The 20,956-nt window shown below is 43.3% G+C and overlaps 1 protein-coding gene across 4 annotated transcripts in view; it reads right to left on the bottom strand.

Moving 5' to 3' along the window:
• The window catches only part of MEIS2 (Meis homeobox 2), a 174,604-nt gene extending 153,851 nt beyond the window's left edge, over positions 1–20,753 (bottom strand). For 3 of the 4 annotated variants that reach the window (XM_058853364.1, XM_058853391.1, XM_058853382.1), the window contains exons 1-8: positions 20,416–20,753; positions 19,089–19,383; positions 17,832–18,064; positions 16,060–16,201; positions 15,502–15,552; positions 14,670–14,720; positions 13,623–13,772; positions 3,464–3,578 (exon numbers count right to left, since the gene is read on the bottom strand). In XM_058853364.1, the coding sequence (XP_058709347.1) occupies positions 3,464–3,578; positions 13,623–13,772; positions 14,670–14,720; positions 15,502–15,552; positions 16,060–16,201; positions 17,832–18,064; positions 19,089–19,100 (754 nt within the window). In that variant the 5' untranslated portion in view covers positions 19,101–19,383; positions 20,416–20,753. The remainder of the gene's footprint in view (positions 1–3,463; positions 3,579–13,622; positions 13,773–14,669; positions 14,721–15,501; positions 15,553–16,059; positions 16,202–17,831; positions 18,065–19,088; positions 19,384–20,415) is intronic. The other variant, XM_058853373.1, reaches the window with a different exon arrangement.
• Positions 20,754–20,956: the final 203 nt, after the last annotated feature.

Below are 20,956 nucleotides of genomic sequence, written 5' to 3'. Positions count from 1 at the left end.
CGGTGACCTGTTAATGAATCTACAGAGAGGAGAAAAACTCACAGTGTTGAGTTATGCCTGGTGTTGCTAGCTGACTTGGAGTCAGAAATGCTTGAAGCGTTAACGTAATTGCAAGAATGTGAAAAATGAAGCGTTGGGCTCCTGAGCAAAGCGAAAGGTCAAAGCAAGCCCTACACAAAACAAGTCTCTGGAAGATGGCCTCATTAGACCATTAAATCAGCTTCTCCTTTTTCTCCTCTGTAAGATGTTTAGAGTGTTTTATTTTTATTATTGCATACAGTTAACTCTTTCCAGGGCAGGGGGAAAGTTGATCAGACCTACTACATAATTACTAATCTTTAAAATAGTATTATACAGCATTGATTTGCATTTGTGGATCTGAACTGGGATGAAGTCAATAAATGCTTGGTGGATTACAGATCACTACTACTTTGGTTTGCCAGATGATCAATATGTTGTATAGCTTAGTTTTCTGTTGAACAAGTGAGGTGACATGCTAAGAACAACATAGACACTCACCGCTAATAAAATTAGGATAATCTTTCAACATTTACTGCCTGAAGGCCCTTTACTTAACTCTTCCAATGCCAGCATGTTTCTAATAATACCAAACACAGACTAGATTAACCCTTTTGATGCCAAAGGGTAGCCATGCACTGTAGTGGAGAGACTGTCCTCCACAAAGAGACAAAATGCCTACACCTGTTTTATTAGAATCAAACTGTAAGAATTATGGATGGATTCTTCCAGGTAATAAATAGATCTACCTCATGCAGAGGAAGTCTGCAAAAAAGTCATCACTCACCCAAATCCTTCCCATCTCCTCCCTCCCCAAAATAAAATAAAATAAAAATAAAATAATAATAGTGATAAAAAATAAATCACAGGATGCACATCATACACTCAAGGCAAAAGCAGAGACCCCTAGAAAGAGTGCTCTCAAAAGCCAGAAGAGACTGATTCTAGGATGAATCAATCTCTGCTGCCACCAGGCATTAGTGGAGAAGACTGTAAGTTGCTAATGTAACCCAAGACTCTCTAATGAGCTTCCATTTCCAAGAAATCCTTTGGGGCAAGTGGAATACTTGAAGCAGCATTTGTGGAAGCTCTTGGCAAAACTGCAGGGAAACCAAGTTGACCCAGGTAAGTAACTGCACTGGAACAGCTCAAGAGGACATCTGTCCTTCTTGGCATAGTCTGGGACCAGCTCACTGCCAGCACAGGAACTATAAGGTAAATTTCCACCCCCCCCTCATGAAAGCCTAAGGAAAATTCAAGACAGACCTCACTCTCTTTACTCTTTCCCAGGACTGAGAGGGAAAGAGAAATCCAGAGCCATCTCCAGTGGGAATTCTGCTGGTGCTTTAGAATAATCTTTCAACTGCCAGCAGCTGAATGAAACCGTGATTTGCCACTGGACATCGGCTTCCCTTTAGAAGGCCCAGATGAGCACAAAGGGAAACATACTAGCAATGTTTTACCCTGCTAGACTGGACTGCACTAGTGAATGATTTGGCCCCACAGAGGCTGTCCGTCTTCTGCAGAAATGAGTAACAGGTTTGTTGAATTCATATATATTGGCAAAGTAATCATCAACTGCTTTTTCTAATACTTAGCAATATTTCCCAAGCACACAGAGTTACACGATAAGAGATCAGAGACTATGAACTGCAAAATCCCTGGATATGGATACAAGGGATTTCTTCATATCAAGCATGGCTCAATGAAGGAACTTTTGTAGTTTCTAAGGGGTTCCTTGGGCAGAGTGGAGATACAAGTCTGAGGAAACTTCCTCCCTAGGAGTGGAATGAAGATGGCAGACCAATCAACGGAATAATTTTTAAGCAGGCAAATCATCTGCTACACCAAGCACTTTAGCTACATACACACGAAAACATTTGATAAACAGTAAAGCCTGTGGCCAGCCCATAGACAGAACACCAATATGCTGTTTAGCAGCCAAGCTCTCCCTACCATTAGCTGTTGAAGCTGTAACAGTTCATGCTCGGTCTTGTACAGCTCCAGTTTAATTCCATAGCAAAAAATCCTTGTGACTCATTTTGGAGTTGGATCACACCCTATGCCATAGCTGCTTTCTATCAACAATAAGATTACAAATGTATAAACAATTCTTACAAATAGGAGACAAAACCAAACCACTCTACCAGAAACAAACTTTGCAAGTTCCTACAATCACAAGGGGTACAACACCAGATCATCAGGCAGATGAGGGGAACTAGCTCTGTGCCAAGCAATGAGCCATGTGAGAGACATGAAATCACATATCTGTTCTGCTGTCTGAGCATGGCAAATATCATGGAGGGAAGCAGTCTGCAGTGTGAGAATAGTCAAAGCAACTCTAGCCCTGAAGGCTTCTCCCTTCTACAGTTTTGGGGTCCTGCAGGGCTACTTGGATGTCAGCCCTGTCAATTGGCTCTGCTGGGCATGTGGGGAAAAAGACAGGCAAAATACTGATGATGTAGGAGAAACATCTCACGGTGAGACCATATCATAAGCCCTTAGAGAGTCATTGGCAGAAGCTTACCATGTTTACAAAGAAAAACAAGAATGGAGTCCACCTTAAACTCTGGACTAAAAAAAATCAGAAAAACAAAAAAAAAAAAAAAGAAAAAATCAACTCTTTAGTCAAGATCCAAGAGGGACAGCAGGCCATCTTTACCCAACGTTTAGCACTGGAGGCTTGACTCTTACACCTTCTGGAGTCATTTATTCTTCTAATGAGCACATGTAAAACACTATCATAACAGAATGACAGCCTTTGACACTCACTCAACATGGATGCAGATGACCACACATAAGGTGCAGTAGGAAATAAAGCAAAAACCCCTGAAATAATAATCAAACCTCCTGAACCTTCAGAAAGTTTCATTGTATACAGATAAAGAAGAGGTTTTGCAGTTCAGCTGTATCTCTATTTACTATTCAGAATTCAGATTTTCAGAGGCAGAAACAAATCTGTACAAGGAAACATTTCAAGAAACATTTTTCTGTCTAATTCAGGGTTTGCTTATACTTTATATAATTTAGCAGCTTCATAACTTCACATAGAAGTCACTTTCTCAGATAAAACTACAGGTTAAACTCTCCATCTTTAACCCAACTCAAACAACTGCACTGCAGCTGGAGAGTATGCCTGTCATTATATTTACTTACACCACACAAAAATAAACTGTAGATAACCAAATTTGTAAAGGAATTGGCAGAACTAATCAATTGTTATTACAAAGCTTGTTTGAAGATTAGATATTTCACTTTGAAATAATAATAAAATGCAGCTAAGTGGGTTAGGAAAAGGAAATACCGTCTCCCTAACTTACAGCTGATTGTGCTGCAAGTCTGCCACTCCATGTTTACTCAAAGGCAGATGTACTGATATAATGAAAAAAGCTGGAGTTATTTTAGTCATGCCTACTTTGTGGAGGGAAAAAGTTTGACCTTTTACCTTGCTCGCTGCTGTTGTCTCCACTCTGGGAAGCGTGGCCCCCGCTGGAGGGCCCTGGTGTGCCTGCCGAGTGCGTTGAGGTTGCATCATCGTGGTCTCTCCAAGATGAAGGATTCTGGTGTCAGAGTGCCAAGGAATTTTTTCCACGGTTCCCATTCCAATAGCAAATGAAGAACAGAAAGCAAACCGGGAGAAGAGGGGAGGAAGGGGAGGAAAGTATACACATTAGCATTTGTGAAATGTGCCAAACACCTATACTGTTTGCACAGTGTAATAATTCTTCAGCAAAGGCAAGCAGACGAGATACAAAGATTTACTTGTTAAAACACAGGACAGATTTTTTTTCTTTTTTAAACTTTCCACAGAGTTGTCTGGATTTAATTGTTTGAATAGTACTGGAAAACAGTATTTCAGGACAGACAAGAGAACCATAAGCTTAGTTTCTTAAAGAGCTCTACAGGGTAGTGGCGGGGCAGAGGACAGAAGGGCATCTACCTACATAGTTTATGATATTCAGTGTTCTCATTAGGATCAGGATAGTTGGTATGCAAACTATCTCCCCACACTTTGTTTTTCCAGACTGACTACAGCTGAGAGGGGAGAAGAGGAGAGAAATTTTGTCAAGAAGTACAGGAGAACATACATGGGAGAGGAGTGTGTCCTCACTCCCTAACCTCTCTGTCACCCATTTAAATGCTGGAAAAACTTCCAGAAAAGTCAATGTTGTGAGGGGAAAAAGCAAGCTTTCTCTGAAAGACATTATATACCAAGAAAGATGCTTCTTCACCCCCAGCCACCACCTTGATATGACACATTTCAAGAGACTTTCTAGATTTATCACTCTAACAGTTCACTTGCAAGAATTGTCAAGAACAACCACCAGGTGATTATACCAAACAACTTGTATAGTGATTTTTATGTAATTCTTGCTACATTACTATGCATGAAACACTACAAAAGGGAATGCAGAAGACAGACTTACAAAGTTTGCAAAATTTGGCTAAAAGCTGAACAACTGTACTTAAGTCACATACTTCACGTATACTTTCTAATTTATTGGGTATTGGCTTTCCTGGAGAGAGGAGCTGCTATTTAAAAGGATAAGTGAGGAAAACTTAATGTTACAGTTTAGTGCTACTTTGTGAGTGTATTCTCCTCCTGTCCTCCTCCCCTTTCCTGATCATTCCCAATACCCTGCTGTTGCTTAAAGGAAAACAGGAATTCTACTGTACAGGAAGAGCTTTATCAGCACCACATGAAGGCAGGCAAGAGATGGAATTTCCTCTGGCAGAAAAGGAGAGCAAGAACACATGAAACAGATCAGAGTAGCGGTTGGACCTGCATTACTTGTCACCTGGATGTGACAGCTTAAATCAAGCACATTATAATAATTCAACAACAAAACAAACAAATCTCCCCTCAAAAAAAAAAAGTTCTTCGGTTGCTTAGGTTTGATTGTGGTTTAAATCTTCATTCTGAAATAACACTAGACTATTAAAGCATGAGGAGAAGCTGAAAGCAACAAGTAACAAGTTGGATAAATTCTTTGAGGAGGACTGACTCTGACCTCATCTACATCAATGTGTAGTAGGAATAAGTTCAACATAATCAACTGATTTACCCACTGTAAAATACAGTGTAAGTGTGATTGGGACCAAGTCCCAAAATCTATATTGAAACATCTCAAAGTAATCTTCTAGCACTGATTAGTACCACATGCTGTATAGCAACACAGAACAGAACTGCCAAGTAACGGCTTGCTACGGTACCCAGCAACATAAATCTGACAGGCCTGACCTGGATCGCAGCAGAGACAAAGGAAAGAGCCCACGACTTCAAAAGGTTCCCAGTAAAGTCTCAGGTGACCAAAGGGTAAGAAGGATCCAAATCCCCTTCACCTTACAAAGACAGACACACACATACACCTACGTATGTGGTTCCATGACAGGAAGACATGAGTAAGATCAGAAGGCAGGTCAGGATCTGAAATTTGCCTAACCTGTCAGCACAGCGCGCAGCACAACAGCACTTGCGGCACAAAATCACCAGCCCCTCCAAAACCTAGAAAACTGATCAACTTCTCCTCACACAGAACTACAACAGAAAAAAACTGCCACCAAACAGTAGTATTTTATATTCATTGAGGTTATTGTGTTAATTTTCTGTAATACTGTTATTCCCGTTTCATTAAAAAACAAAGAAACAAACAAAACAAAACAAGAAAAACAAAACCCCCAAATTTTACCATAATGTTTCAGAGTCAGGTGGAGAGACACACAACAAGAAAGATGAGAAGTCTTGAAAGTTGAAGCAGCCCAGGTGTTATTAAAAAAAATGTTGAAAATAACGTTAGCAAAAAGTTCAGATAGAAATAAAAGGCGAAAACTGTGCAAGATTCTTTACAGCCTGGATTAAAACACAGTTGTGCCTATGAGCTTCTCTTTTTATCTCTGACTTAGGAAGCCACTCAAATAGCTTCAAGCTGAAGGCAAACAGCAGACAGGAGCTCTTCAGCCCTCTGCAGCCTCTTAGCGTCAGCTGTTTGCCGGATGGTAATCAGATAAAGAGCTAGAAGAAATACATGAAAAAGAAAAGAAACAATAGCATAGCATGAGTTTAGCCCTCCAACAACATTGTGCTGGAACCTTCTTTTAGAAAATGTAGTAATTGCAACATGTTCACCTAGGCTAAACTTTTCAGGGAACACAGTGAGTTATGCTAATTTTGTGTACTGCGGGCTCTCTTGCGCTAGCTGCTGTTGGAGCTCCTATCGCATGCATGAAAGTTACAATAATTAATTGGTAACAGCTCAGCTATGTTTTAAGGCAAATGTCATCCAAAACCTATCATACAATATTTCAAAATCTAGACCAGCCTTTCTGTTTCAAAGCCGTAAAAATTTGGAAAGAACCACTGAATGAGACTTCCCACAGCTGAAAGCACTTGCTGTCGCTACCAGGCTGAGCTGTTCTTGACCTCAGTTTGTAGATCCGGTTTGAGAAGACAAACTCAATTGAGAGTTCAATGTATTTCTTGTGACACAGTTTTCTTGAGGAAGCTATCTGGCAGAGTTTTGTTGGAGGACAGAAAATATAGGACAAGGTATTTACTAAATGCAACAGCAGAATGTTGAAGGAATTTGAAGGGGAGAGAAATATCTAGACTTTAATATTATAAAAAATGACGAATAATTTTAGGGGTGGAGTTACAGACTCATAAAAAGGCAGCATTCTTTTGGTTTGGACTAAGATCATTGTACAAGTCAGTGAACTGATCTTTTTCTCCCCTAGAACATTTCAAACCTCATATCCCCCCAAAAAAATTTGTGGCTAAATGACTAATCATAAGTATTTATTTTATGCACATTTTGACAATAAATCAATCAATCAATCAATCAATGACCAAATGGCACCACTGAAGTGTGCTTCACTGGAAAACTTCATCAGTATAGTTAAGGTACCTGAAGAGATCCTAGTCTAAAGCCCACTAATATTAGTAGCAATTTTTTCTGTTAGTTTCAATGAATTTTGTATTGAGTTATCACACTGAAAAAAAATTTTAGAAAGAAAGAAAAGAAGAAACCAAACATATAGCTTTAGATAAATTACACAAACTGCTAGCATGGCTTCTCCTTTCTTCTTGCAAGTTTAGTAATATACTTTGCAGAAACATGTTGAAGAGTGTGGGTGATATCTGTCAAAATGCAATTGTCTATTTTGTGTACGTGTGCATACTATAAAAATTTCACACATGTATGACCTAAACTATGCCAGACACCATAGAAAGTGAATAGTACACATGTATCTATTCCCAGTAGTTTTCATAATTGGGAGCCAAATATGGTAGTCCTCTTGCTCTTACCTAATTGTGTTAAAGAGTGGTGCTACTAGGAGAAAAGCAGTGAATACTGAGTAGAGCACAATAGAAGGAGATGGAAAATAGATACAAGAAGCTGTGTCTCCAGGGGCAGTATTTTCTATTTGCTGGGCTACAGACTCACAGCTGATAATGCAAGTTGTAATTAATATAAAAGCAGGAGACAATATGGGGAAAGCTTGTACTAGCAGGGCCACAGGAGATCACTCCACTGCTATCCACTGTTTCTCATTTACACACACGGCCTTCCCTAGAAAACACAATTTTACCAGTGTTTTTTCCCTTGAAAGTAAAGAAAAAACTAACTGATTTAGCACCACCATTGAATTTTGCTAAATCTAGAGAAGAGCAACAGAAAGGACAAAAGGCATACAAAACAAATCTGACACATTTCTCTTTTGTTGATGCTGAAAATCTGCTGGAAACCATAAGAGTTTTTAACTACTACAGGATTTCTTGAACAGAGATGTTGTAACAGAGAAATTTGATATAGGATAATCTTCTGACAAATTGCAATTCTTACTTTGTATGTCCAAAATATCTGCTGGGCAAAGTGTGGCTAGCTTTTTGTCAGTGTATGTAGCCCTGCTAGGGCTGATTCTGATCTCATACTGCTTTTTATGGTGATATTAAAGACTCAATTAACCATAAGGAATCTGCTTCTTATTTATAACTGGGAAGTAAAATCAATCAGGCCAGCTGATACCCATGTGAGTAAGCGGAGCAGGATTTGACTTGCATATTTTAAGTGAAGTTTCAAGCATACAACTCCGACAGGATCAGGCCCTACATAATTTTATCAGATGAAATTGACAAAATCATTAATCTTAAAAGAACAAACACAACTTGTTTTCATAAAAGTAACTACAATGGCTATAAAGCTTATTGTTTCTAAACATCAAAGGTCTAGTAAATTAATTTTACGAACACAAAACTGAACAGAATTACTTGATACAGATGGCATTATGCCCCCAACACAATCCAAACCCTGCTCACCTTGTTCTTACAAGCAACATGTATAAACACAGTAGAATGACTGATATGACTGATCCCCCAAAGATCTGTATCTAGGTCCAGCCATATATGAGGATATGACAGACTATGCAGGACATGGAAATTTATCACATGCATGCACGTGTGTGTGCGTGTATCTGTGTCTATGCTTTGTGTGTGCAAAGTTCAGGAGGGTATCTTAGAGATCATGTCAAGTGCATTTAATAATGAACTTAGTATTTAAAGAAACATCCAATAAGACAAAAAGATATTAAAAACTCTAATTCAACATAGTATGTTATGTTTTCTAAAAAAGACTACTCCTGGTATTGCTGAGGTTTATTTTCCAAAAGATGCATACTTAATACAATTACTTTTTCATACTAAAGTCACACAATTGAAACAAAAAATGAGGCACAGTAATCTATCAGATATTTTGCACATATGTACAAGTTTTTATTCTTGCCCCTTGATTTTGCATTTCAAGAAAACGTCAGGAGCAATTTTTGAGTCTCCTAGAACATGGCAGCATTCTGAAAAGCTGCGTGTTTTGTATTTTCTAATTAAGATTGAAATCAGACGTAATCCACCTGTCACCAAGGAACTGAGACTTGAAAAATCAGGGGGTGTTGGGTTTTTTTAATTGTCCTTCTACGTCATTCTGTGTGGCTACATTTCATCTAGACTGATAGACAACTCAAACCAAAAAGAGAACACAGTTATCAAATAGATATTGAAAAACATTATTTGTTCAGTTTGAGAGAACAAAATTTGAAGTTAAAACACTTAAATCTGAGCTGTAGACTCAAATTTGAGGCTTCAGCTGTTGACAGAATTGGACCGTGACCCATCAAAAAACAGGAATGCACAACACTATCTACAGTCTTGGAAAGTTCCTGATGTTCTTTGCCCCTTCAAAAATCACAGGGCGTACCACAATGCCCTAAGTCTTAAGCCACATTCTAGGTTTGCACTATTTTTGTTGCAATTAGCTACTTAGTTTTCCTTCTGACACACTACAGACAGAAATGGCACCTTTGGGTCTAATCTGGTGTTTCTCAAAACTCCCACTGAAGTCCACGAAAGTGTGGCATACCTGCAGACCCTAGCAACAGACCCCCAATTACTTCTTCATTACTCAGTGAAATCTTACCTGAAGATTTAATTATATTACTGAAACAGGTATGTACTACACTGATTTTTTTCTTATCTGCAAAATGTCAGGAATTTGCACAGATCATTCTTTGATGAGAAATATTAAAGAAATGTTAAGTTGTTTGGATATCCAAAAGTACAAAATAAAGTATCTCCTCATGTGAGAGCTGAAAGGTTTAATATTCTGACTAATATTTCTCTTCTATGGCTAAGATGCTGGATTTCTAATCTGTCAAGAGTATTTTTTTATAAAAGAGATGTATGTATATATTTCTATCAGTTTTAATGATATTTTAGGAATTATGATCTGTATATTATTACCTCTGAGCTACAAAAACATACGAACAAATATCAAAAAGACTGAGGCCCTGATCCTGTTCCCATGAAAGCCATGGAAGGACACCCATAAATTTCAATGGAATTACTAGGTTTCAAAACAGGTTTGTGATAAAGGAAGAATTGTACGACATCAGGTGAGGCCAACTACAAAATTAATGTAATTAAAGTACAAAATGTTATCACATGTTCAAAAAAAGTTTAAAAATCTCCAAATTTTATGATAATAATGTTTTAAAAATTTGAATAGCTTGAAATAAGAAAAAAAAAAAAAAAAGATCTGCGAACAATCTCATCAGACATTTTAGGCTGAACACAGAACTCAGGATAGGGCCTGGTATGTTTAGTTGAACAATAATAAATTGTCTGCCCTGGGAAACCGAACTTGAACTGCAGCTGCAAAGGGTTTTTTTCCCTTTTTTCTTATCTTTTTTTTTCCCCTAACTAATCTGGTTCAGCCAGGGCATAGCTGTAATTACCTTCTTCCCATCTACAGCTAATACCTCAGAGCAATAAAAAAAACTGAGGGTGTTAAAAATTCAAACACTAATTATGGGCTGTTATATTTACTAAACACAGCAGAGTAATAACAAAAGTTTCAGCTTCTTGTGGCCAGCACTACACTATTTGATCTACCAAGTCCCTGGACCCTTTACACTAACTATATTACATAACAGTTAATAGCACACTAAAATAAAATTCAATAAACACATTTATTACCAAACATGCACAGAACAACCACTTTCAGCTGTCTCCTTTTCTCAGCACAGGTGTATCTCTGAAGAGTTCATTCCTTTGTTGTTTTTGGGTTTGGTTTACAATTAAGTTCTATAAATAGCAGAGCAGTAGATTTTGAATGGGAAAGCATGCAATATTTGAGTACCCCATTTAAAGTTTTATGGTAAATATTGTCTCATCCTACAATTCTTTCTGTTACTTTCCTTCATGCCTGTTTTAAGGTCTAAAAAAACAATAAAGCTGAGAGCTGCCTTACTTCCTAATTCAGCACTGCCACTGTCACTACTACCACCCCTCACATTCACATGAAACACACACAGGGTAGCTTTACACCACTTAATAACAATAGAGGGGTATGGATTTTTGGGGTGTCAAACAGCTGTCACAGACTGTCACCTCCACATGAGAAACCTTGGCATGCAACAAATTAACCTACACTTCTTTTGGGCTATCATTATTCATAGCCAATCAGTTGAAATGCTCCTAGTATTTCATGTGCAAATAAAACCATGAGAGGAAGACCGGTGGATCAGAATAGTGGGCCAATACATAAAACGGAGGAAACAACATGCTGTCTCTGTCCTTCTGAAGTGGCTCATCATCACCCCTACACCAACTTTCACCAAATGAGATCTAGCCTAAGGCTATATATTAAATATGCATATCAAGGCAAATGAAAAAAATAAACCTGGAGAGCCAAATTGGGCAAATTTGCATGCTTGAACTGCTGTATTTTCAGGTAGATGCTCAGTAGCTCATTTTTTTTAATAGACTTGTGTGTTTATATTAGCCATTTTTTAAAAGCTTTTCTTTTCTATGAATAAAGGTGCATTTCTTTCTGCTAGAACATTGTACGGTGTAAAAATATAAAACATGGTAGTTTGACTAAGCTATAAAAAGGTGTTAAAGTTTTGTCAGGAAAACAAGCTAATATACAAAAAAAAAAAAATCCAATAAGGAGACACATTTCCCAAAACGCATGAATAAAATGTAACTATGTGATACAACTCTTCATTTCCCAGTTGGTGTTCTGGTTGCACAAATTATTGCTTCCTTTCAAAACAAATAGCAGGGGGCTAAAGTAAAAATGTTATAGCTCAAATCTCCAGGAAATAAAAGGCTTTAAATTATAATACCCAATGAAGTGGTAAACCCTAACGGGTGCAAGATAAATGGGTTGTCATATTTATTTGAGTTTGTTTTTGGGGCCACAAAAGCAAGAGGAGATTCTTCTTAGGGAAGATAATAGTTACCAAATTATCAAAATGCTAACCCCCTCCACTCCTGTCCTATCATTGTGTGTGAATTTAAATATTATAATGGAGCACTGCAAATTGGCTTGAGCATTTGCCATCTGCCAGAACCCTAAACAGGCTAGTTTATCTAATCTCTTCAATATAAACATAAGCATGCTCCATTTCTACACTTCCACTTGAAACACACTCTTGTAAAGAAACTGTACTGGAGAAACATGTATATTTTTTTTTTTTCTGTTTCTCTAAATTTTACGCAGTGACTCACTATCTTTCAGGTTGCCACTCATTTCAATTTCTTTTCTAGTACTCTCCCAGAATACTTATGCCCACGAATTTAGGGTTGTAAAATGCCATGAAACAAATATTTTTGAAATTGTGTCATGCCTCATGGAGTTTATTACCTACATGTGAGTTAGCTGATAAGCAGAGAAACTTTAAGGAAGATCTGCATACATTTTTTTCTCTCATAATAATAGATTTAAAATGTAAAACATAGCACAAACCTTGTCATGCAATGTTTACTGAATACAAATGAGAAAATGAAAGCTAAGGCTTGGGTCCAAAAATATTTCCCGTAACTAAGCCACGCCAGAAGGGGGACATTCAGAAGAATTTATTATTATTTTATCTCCCAATTCAGCTTCAGTCCAGGTCTAATGTAATTACCAAATACACACAAAACCAACATGTTTTCAAAGGAAACAAAAGCTCCAAGAAAGCTCATTCTCCCTGGGCTTCCAGCTACTCTTCTTAACACACTGGGAAATAAAGGCAGGCGCCTGTGCAGAAAGCATGGTTAACTTCACACCGGGTGTTAAATTAATATTTCAACCGCTAAAATATTAGACTCTATCATTTAGATTATTAGTTCAATTGAATCTAAAACTGTATAAACCCCTTTGCCCCCCGGGGATGCGTTCCTATAAATAAAGTGGAGTTCACACCCACCCTTTTTAACCAGAGCTATTCCTTCCCATTTCTGCTCTACCAGCTGCAATCTTTCCCTCCACATCCCGAAGTCTCTCTGCATCTACATCTTTTGAAGGATCAGAGGAGCCGCTCCAAAACCCAGAAAAACAAAGGCACTATCCTCACCACGCACACCAATGTTCAGTCCTACACACATTACACTAATTCACCAACTCCTAAAGCGTTAAAATCAACCGCTAACCTACGGTTACTCAATCATCATTCTCTCCAACTTTCTGTAATACATTGTTAATAATTGCTTCATCAAGGTTACTGTCTTTTATTATGAAGATGCTTCAGGCGTTTGGCAATAAGTCCATATTCTGACAATAAGTTGCTATAAAGCAAAAGCATTGGAAACTCTAATGTGTTAACCCCTTTTTTTTAATGCAGTGTAGTATTGCCAATAATTCTCATCACTTGTCATCCCCACAAGAGGGGAGGGGGGAGCAAATCAGCAAACTTTCTTCCTAACTTTCTTGCCTGTGTTTCCTTGCATTGATGCATTGACTACAAAGTTGGCAAAGAACAGGAGAAAGCACCGATCCCCACACCAAACCAATAGTTTGCTAGCTCTCCAAGCTGCCCAGACCAGGAAACTTTACAAACCATTGCTAACTCAATGCTTTACAGATGAAAACTGAAGGAACCTTTTGCATTTCTATAACTGTGCAAAGTGAGAGGGAAGAACGTTTGAAGATGGGATTCGAGCTTTCAGGAGTTTAAGGTAGTAATAATACTAATAGACAACAGTGGCAAAGCAAGGAAATCCAGAACAGATCCTCTAAGCAGGTTAAAAACTTAAAAAGTGTCATAAAGAAAGCAGAAGGACTTACATGATCGGCTAAATTTGTGGAAGATCCTGAGAGTTCTTCATGGTCTGATTTGGAGCTGCCATCCCTTTCATCAATAACGAGGTCTATTGGCATTTTTCCTTTCAAACAACTAATGTACCGGTGGCAGAAATTATCACACAATTCATGAACCTGAAAAGAATAACAAGAATAATAGGATCAATAATGGCAAAATATTGTATTTCAGCTTTTTTTTTTTTTTTTTTTAGTAACAAGTTCAACCCTCTGATCTACTCCACAAGTAACTCTAATTAAGGGGGACAATAGTTGAAGGCAAGGAAACAATAGAGAAATTGTTGCAGCACATATTATTCTCTAGAGACTTGCTGCAGCAACAAGTTAGAGAGAGAGATAGTGGGCTCGGACTTGTGTGCTGAAGAAAATCGGATTTGGTGATAACATCGGAACACTGGGAGCTGGACCCAGGTGGTATCACCGGAGCATACACAACCCAGACAGGTACAACTAGTCACTCGGGACGGGATCAGTTTAAACCGGGGCTAAAAAAAGGTCTAAATGGCCGGGAGCAGTAAAACGAAGCTACTTGCTGAGGCTGTGGGAAGAGCCATTCTCGTCCCAGGGCACAGCCCCTGCCCACGCCTCGCAGGGGCCCCTGCCTCTTCCAAACATTTAGCGCTTGCTTGGGGTTAATGTGCCTGCCAGAGCCGCATAGGAGAACGAGTGGTTTCATTTCTTTTTTGTTAAACATAATATTTCTGAGTGGGAAAAAGAGCTTCTACTGAGGAAAGGGGTAAGAAGGATGAAAAGGGTTTAATATTTAATATTAGTAAATACTGAAATTACGCACACACAAAAAGGGGGAAAAAACGATCTGGCCATGTCTGTCGGGCGTCACATGCTCTGATGGCACAGGTTACAGTGTCACAATGCATTACCCCTATCTTCTCTGGCCATGTTTACAAGTCAGCCCAAACAGTCGGGAGGAAGGGAGCCGGGGGAGGGGGGGCGGGGGGGAGGGGAGAGGGGGCAGGGAATGCCGTGCCCCCCGCCCACTTCCGTGACTCTTACCTTTTCTAATTCCAAAAGATGAAACCTTAGTACTTGTATTGCTTGGATCATCTGCAAGAAAGTTTTGAGCAAGGGGTTACGTGGGAGACAGGAGCAAGGGGGCAGGGCAGAGCCTCGAGCCCGAGTGGGAAAGGGGGAGAAGGGGATTGTCAGGGCGCTCGGTCATTATCCAGGATTTTAGCTCATTGGTCACGCTTCAACAATTTTGATCAACTTTAACCTAAACACTCGATTTTTATCATATTTATTCCAGGAGCGGTGATTAGTGGTTTATTAGCGCGATCTTGGAGAAAAACCTCTTCCTCTCCTCGTTCCCCTCTCAGCACCCCGGCCCTCACCCCTGAGGGTCCGCACAGAAGTCAAACACACGCTCCCACCCCCACCCCCGCCCGCAGGAGAAAGGGGGGTGAATGTCTGTTTGAATAGGTTGGCATCTTCTTTACAAGAGGATTTAGGCACGTTGAATATTGAAATCGTTCCCATTAGCAAAAGAATTACATTAGAAATCTCCAGCTCTCTCTTCCTAAGCAGTTACTTCCTTCACTTTTAGCTTCCCGTGGCTTTCAAACTCAGCTTTGCAATGCATGGGGCTTGAGACCTTGCTCTGACTGGTCTAAGAATAAAGCTCTCTGAAGCCCCTTGTCAGCAACTTGCCGACCGGCCGGCGCCCCGCTCCCAAGCCGGCGCAGCCCGGTGCCCGGCCCGGCAGCCGCTGCCCCGCCGCCCCGCTCGGCCCGGTCCCGGCCCGGAGGAGGAGGGCGCTTGCCCGCAGCTGGCGGAGGGGTCGGGAAGGGCGAGAGGGGAGTGCGGTGGACGAGGGAGCAGGCCTTACCAAATTGTCCAATTCTGGATTTGAAGAAAAGAGTGGTTTTTCGGCGCGGACCTGCAAGAATAAGGAAAAGCGGTGTGAGCTACAGCTTCTGTCTTTAGCCCCATAACCGGATCACCCGAAAGAGGAAAATCCCTTTGAAAAAACCGGCCGGTACCAAAATCCGGCTGGCGAGTCACCGAGCTGTGGCGAGCAGCCCGCTCCGCTCCTGCCGGTCCGGCACTGAGCCGGCCGCCGGTCCCACGGGAGCCTTCTCCTTTGGGTGCCCTGCCTGCCTCCCGCTCCTTCTGCCTCCAACTCGGCCACAGCTACCTTTCCCTATCGCTAATGCGGGAGGGCAAGGCCCGGGAGCCCAGCCCGGCAGCGCGGAGGGGCTCCGGCCGGGGTGGGGGGAGGTCAGGGCCAGCCGGGCCACCAGGGCGCACCTCCGCCCCGCCGGAGAGGGGGCGCCGGGGGGGAAAGGGAGGCTGCCCCTGCCGACACCCGGCCGTGTGGGTCGAGGCGCTGAGGAGGCGGTGGGAGCGCTGGTGAGGGTCGGGGGCGGGGGGAGAGGTGCCGGACCTGTTTAGCGAAGACGGCGATGTCCTCGTTGAAGGAGTCGGAGGAGCAGACGTCCCCGCCGGCCACGCCGGGCTCCCGGGGCGTGCAGGTCGCCAGCTCGCACTTCTCAAAGACCAGAGCTAAGAGGGGGAACAACGGGTGCCTACCGGGCGGTGGCACACAAAGAGAGGGGAGGGGGTGGGGGAGAGGGGGGAAGAAGAGCTGTTATCAACAAGTATTTTATTTTTTTAGTGCACTGACACACAGATACGGACGCACGGGCACAGCCACACTCTGCAGTCTCGCAGCAGTGCCCCGGGCAGAGCAGTGGAGAACCACATTTTGAAATAAAAATACTGGGTTTGGTGGTGAGTTGGCTGCTGTTGTTTTGTTTGTTTGGGTTTTTCTAATTTTGAAATTGCATTGCCCGAACCACATCCCCGGTGCAGTCCTCACCGACGAGGACAAAAGTGACCTCTCTAAACGCACAAGGCACCGAACGTGCTCTGCAGCAGCTCAACTGAGAATGTTACACTTTTGCCACAGCTTAAAATACCGCAAAACCTGGAAGATCCCATCCCTACCCTCCAGCTATGACCTAAAACGAGAGCACAGCTAGGCAAACTGCAAACTACTTAATACGTAATTTTATTTTTCAAGGGGCCTGCTAACAAAAATGTGGTGAAGTTTCCTGGCTTAGGAAGCACACCCAAGTAAAATACCATCTGTCCAGATAAGTGAGCTGGGGAGGGGGTGGAGGAAGGGAGCACTTCGCGAAATATTTTCCCATAGTTGGTGTAGTCAGAAAAAAAAAAAAATTATCTGCGTGCTAAGTAGTAAGCATGCATTTGTTTCTTTTCTCCTTTGGTGTCTGATCAAGGCCCCACACTCTGTCATAGATGTTACTAGCTCTCCTTTTAGGATCAGTTAGTATTTTTTCCAAAAGGCACTGAAGGAAATCGGTGTCATTCCCTCCAAGCAAAGCCCCGGTGCAGGCTTGAGTTTTGCTGGGTATAGGTTTCTATTCCTCATGTTCTTTCTTTATTAAATAGAAAATTCAGCTCACTGCCCCATATATATTTATGTCTTCTGTCTCTGGGAAGAGCTGTTTGCAAGAAGTGAATCCCTTTTATTCTTACTACCTTCCGCGATGTGAATAGCTCTTTATTTACAAAGTTGGAAGAGTGGTATTATGGCACAGAGGAGAACACCAGAACAACACTTCTCCAACTAAAATCCAGAGCAATGAGAGTCTCTAACTCCTAAGTGGGGCCTTTCCAAGAAAGAAAAAAAAAAAAAAACAACCCACGGGTAAGAAGAGAACCCCCCTCCCCCAAAACACAAAAGAAAAAAAAAAAAAAGAAAAAAAAGACCCGAATAAATAAAAAAAGAAAAATGGAAGTACAAGGCAGCACTACCTCTCTCCAGCCCAGCCTCTCTCCCCAAGAGGTCTGTTTTCCAGCACCCGTTTCCCGTGGGTGCTGGCACCTCAGCCGAGTCAGGCTGGGATCGCGCTCGTCCCGAAATCGCCCTGGTCCCGAGATCGCCGGCCCCGGCAGTGCCACCGGGCGGGTCTCCCTCCTGAGCGGGCTGGGGGCTGCCCTGCCGCCGCCTCCCCTCCGGACTCTCCGGGCTCCCCCCGCCCCACTCCGCCCCGGGGCCCGGCTGGCCGCTGCCGCCGCGGCCCCGCGGGAGCTGCCGCTGCCCGCCCGCCCCGCTCCTGCCCCGGCCGCTCCGCGGGCACCCGCGCTGCGGAGCCGGGCCCTGGCGCCGGGCGGCCCGGCGGCACCTACCCGTAGATCGCATCCTTGTCCCGCTTCAGAGCGTCGTTGACAGCGGAGCCCATGCTGGCCGGCATGACATTGGGGTGCGGGGCGTGGGCGCCGTAGTGCTGTCCGGCGTGGAGCGGCGGCCCATGGTTGAGGTGGTGCACCGGGGGGATCGGCCGGGGGGCGTGGGGGTCCCCGTACATGGACGCCGGCACCCCTACTCCGTCCATCCCGCCGTAGTGGGGCAGCTCATCGTACTGTCAAAAAGCGGGCCGGAAGAGAAGAAAGAAAAAGAAAGAGGAGAAGAGAGGGGGGAATAAAAATAAAAATAATAAAAAAAAACCAAACCAAACAAACAACAACAACAAAAGTCAGAAGAGAGTAAAGCACCCGGACAGACACAAACAGAGCAAAACAAAACAAGAACAGCCACAGCAGAGAGAAAAATGCTCAAAATGAAATCAACTGGGACCGGAGCACGGGCTGGAGGGGCTGAAGTGGGGGTGCGAGGAGAGGTAAAAGGGGAAAGTGCGTTTGCCTGTCTGCGTGTGTGGGGGAAGATGGTCCTCTTCAGCACAGGCAGGAGAAACCCTAACAAGGAAACGGGGATGAAAAGGGAGGAAACGGAGGAGAGAAACTAGAGTTACTCTGCATTAGAAAAGAAGAAAAAAAAATAAACAAGCAGAATCAAAACCAACTAGATAAATAAATCAACACTAGAAAAGAGAGAGGAAAGGTAGGGTGCATCGGGAAGAGGGGAGAGATAAAGGGGGAAATAATCTGAAAGTTACCAGAAACATTATTTAGTAGCAATTCCCCTTGTCCTTGTCACAGCCAGAGACACAAAAAAAAAAAAAAAAAAAAAAAAAAGCAAAAAAAAAAAAAGCAGCAGCTATATGTGTATACATATATATACATTCGTATATACACAGACACACATATGTATTTTTTAGTCTTTGCTAGGCAGCAGCAGGAGCGGCGGCAGCAGCAGCAGAAGCAGCAGCAAGCTTTCCCCTGTGAAACCCGTGCTACTGAGCAGGCAGAGAGCAGGGAAATCGCGCTGCTGGGGAAAAAGCTAGAGAGGAAGAAAGCGTGGAACAATTGCGGAGAGACACACATACAGAGACACTCATGCACACACACAAAAAGCCAGCGAATAATTTTTGCTGCTATTTTTTAATAGTGGCCGCCATCATCAGCAGCAACAGAGGAGAGCAAATCGGACAGGCCCCTCTTAAGAGAGGATTTATATATAGGTAAGTGTTGGAGATTTAAACCTACCCTTTGCGCCATCAGTCTGCGCTCCAATAAACTCCTGGATGTGTCGTATATTTAATATCCCAGTCCAGCAAAGAAAGTGATTTAGAGTGAAGAAGATTCCTTTTTTTTTTTTTTGCAACCCACTTATAGACTTCTCCTATCCTCCAATATGGGTAAATAATAATAATAACAACAACAATAACAACAACAATATATAAAAAACAGTCAAGAACCACGATGAGTTTCTGTGTTTTCTTCTTTTTTTCTGTCTCTTTCTCTTTCCTTTTTCTGTCTCTCTTTTTCCTTTTTTCTTTCTCTACGCAAAAAAAAAAAAAAAAAAAAAAAAAAAAATTGTCAAGCCCCCAAACTGAAGGTTACGATCGGCCCGTCAGCAACCCACATGTAACCAAACTGTCGTGTCTCATGGCTTTTTGCCACTCCAGCTGTCAATCAAAGCCAGGGAATGTCAAGGTAGTGAATGAATGATGGTTGATGATGATGAAGAAGAGAGGAGGAATCTTTTTAACCCCGGTTTCTTCTTCCAGTAACTCCGTGCTCGGGTTTTGCCTTTTAGGATCGCTTATAGGGTTGTTGGTTTTGGTTTTGTTTTGTTTTTTTCAAAGTACTGTGAAGGGGGTGGGGAAAGATGCGAAGAAAAATTGAATAGTTTGCAAAGCCCGCACTTCCCCTCTCTCCTTTTTTTTTTTTTTTTTTTTTTTTTTTTCCTCCCGGCAGGTATTTTGTCTCCCTCTCTCCCTCACTCCCTGGGATGAGTGAGTGTCAGTAAGTGTTGGCAGGTTGGCTGCCGGCTGCCTTATAGAAGAGGCTCAGTTTTGCGGCGCTGATCGGCGGGAGAATGAAGTGACGGAACCCGGAAGTAGTGGTGGCCATAGCCAGTCCTGCAGCGCGGCGGCGGCGGCGGCGGGGAGCGGCGGCGGGGAGCGGCGGCGGCGGGGAGCGGCGGGGCGCGGCGGCGGGCGCGGGCGCGGGGCGGCGGGGCGCCCCAGCCGGCGGAGCGCCGGGGATGCGCAGCGCGGCGGCGGGGCGGCCGCGGCGCCGCGCGGGGGGAGCCGCGCAGCAGCCCCTGCCCCGAGCGAAGCACGGCGTGTAGGAAGGAGCGAGCGAGCGTGCGAGCGAGAGGGAGGGAGGGAGGGAGCGAGGGAGGGAGGAGGGAGGGAGGGAGCGAGGGAGGGAGCGAGGGAGGGAGGCAGGGGAGGAAGGACAGGGAGAGTGCGTGTGTGCGAGAGGGGGGGAGAGGCAGGGGAAACTGCAGAGAGCGAGAAGAAAAGTGCGGTAGAAGCCCGGCCCCGGGTCGGTTTGCGCTAGATTATTTGAGCGACAAAAATACCTTCCGATTACCCGCGGCGTGGGGCGTCTGGCGGCGCGCGGGGCCGCTCGGTCAGGTCGCCGGCTGTCGCCGCTGCCGCGCGCGGTGCCGAGCCCGGGGGCACCGGGAGCTACAGAGCTCGGGGGGGCCGCGCAAAGTTGCTCTGCCCCCGGCAGCGAGGCTGCTCCGGCACGGCGCTCCCGGCTCCGCCAGCGCGCCGCGCCGCCGGCCGGCCTTCTTCCCTCTGACAATTCATTGTGCTTTTCTAAAAATTAATTTTCCAGGGCATGGAGAGAACGCCTCGTTCAAACCGTGTTGGGCACCGCTCTTCATTAAGTGATCGCTGCTATCAAACACGCTCTGGATGTCTTGAAGGGGGGGGGGGGGGGGGCGGGGAGAGGCGGAGGGAAGAGGGGGAAATCCCTTTTAGTTTTGCGATTAGGCTGCCAGGCTTTGTAAAGGGCTTAAAAACAAAGTCATGCTCAGTCTTTTGTAGGAGAGATCCAGATGTTATGTAGATTTCTGTTTGCATGTTCGTTTTGAGCGGATCCGGCGGTGAGCG

The sequence above is a fragment of the Poecile atricapillus genome, chromosome 1 (genome assembly GCF_030490865.1).
Source record: "Poecile atricapillus isolate bPoeAtr1 chromosome 1, bPoeAtr1.hap1, whole genome shotgun sequence".
Lineage (NCBI taxonomy): Eukaryota > Metazoa > Chordata > Aves > Passeriformes > Paridae > Poecile > Poecile atricapillus.
The sequence above is the reverse complement of the archived record's forward strand: the minus strand, read 5'-3'. Positions and strand labels throughout refer to the sequence as shown.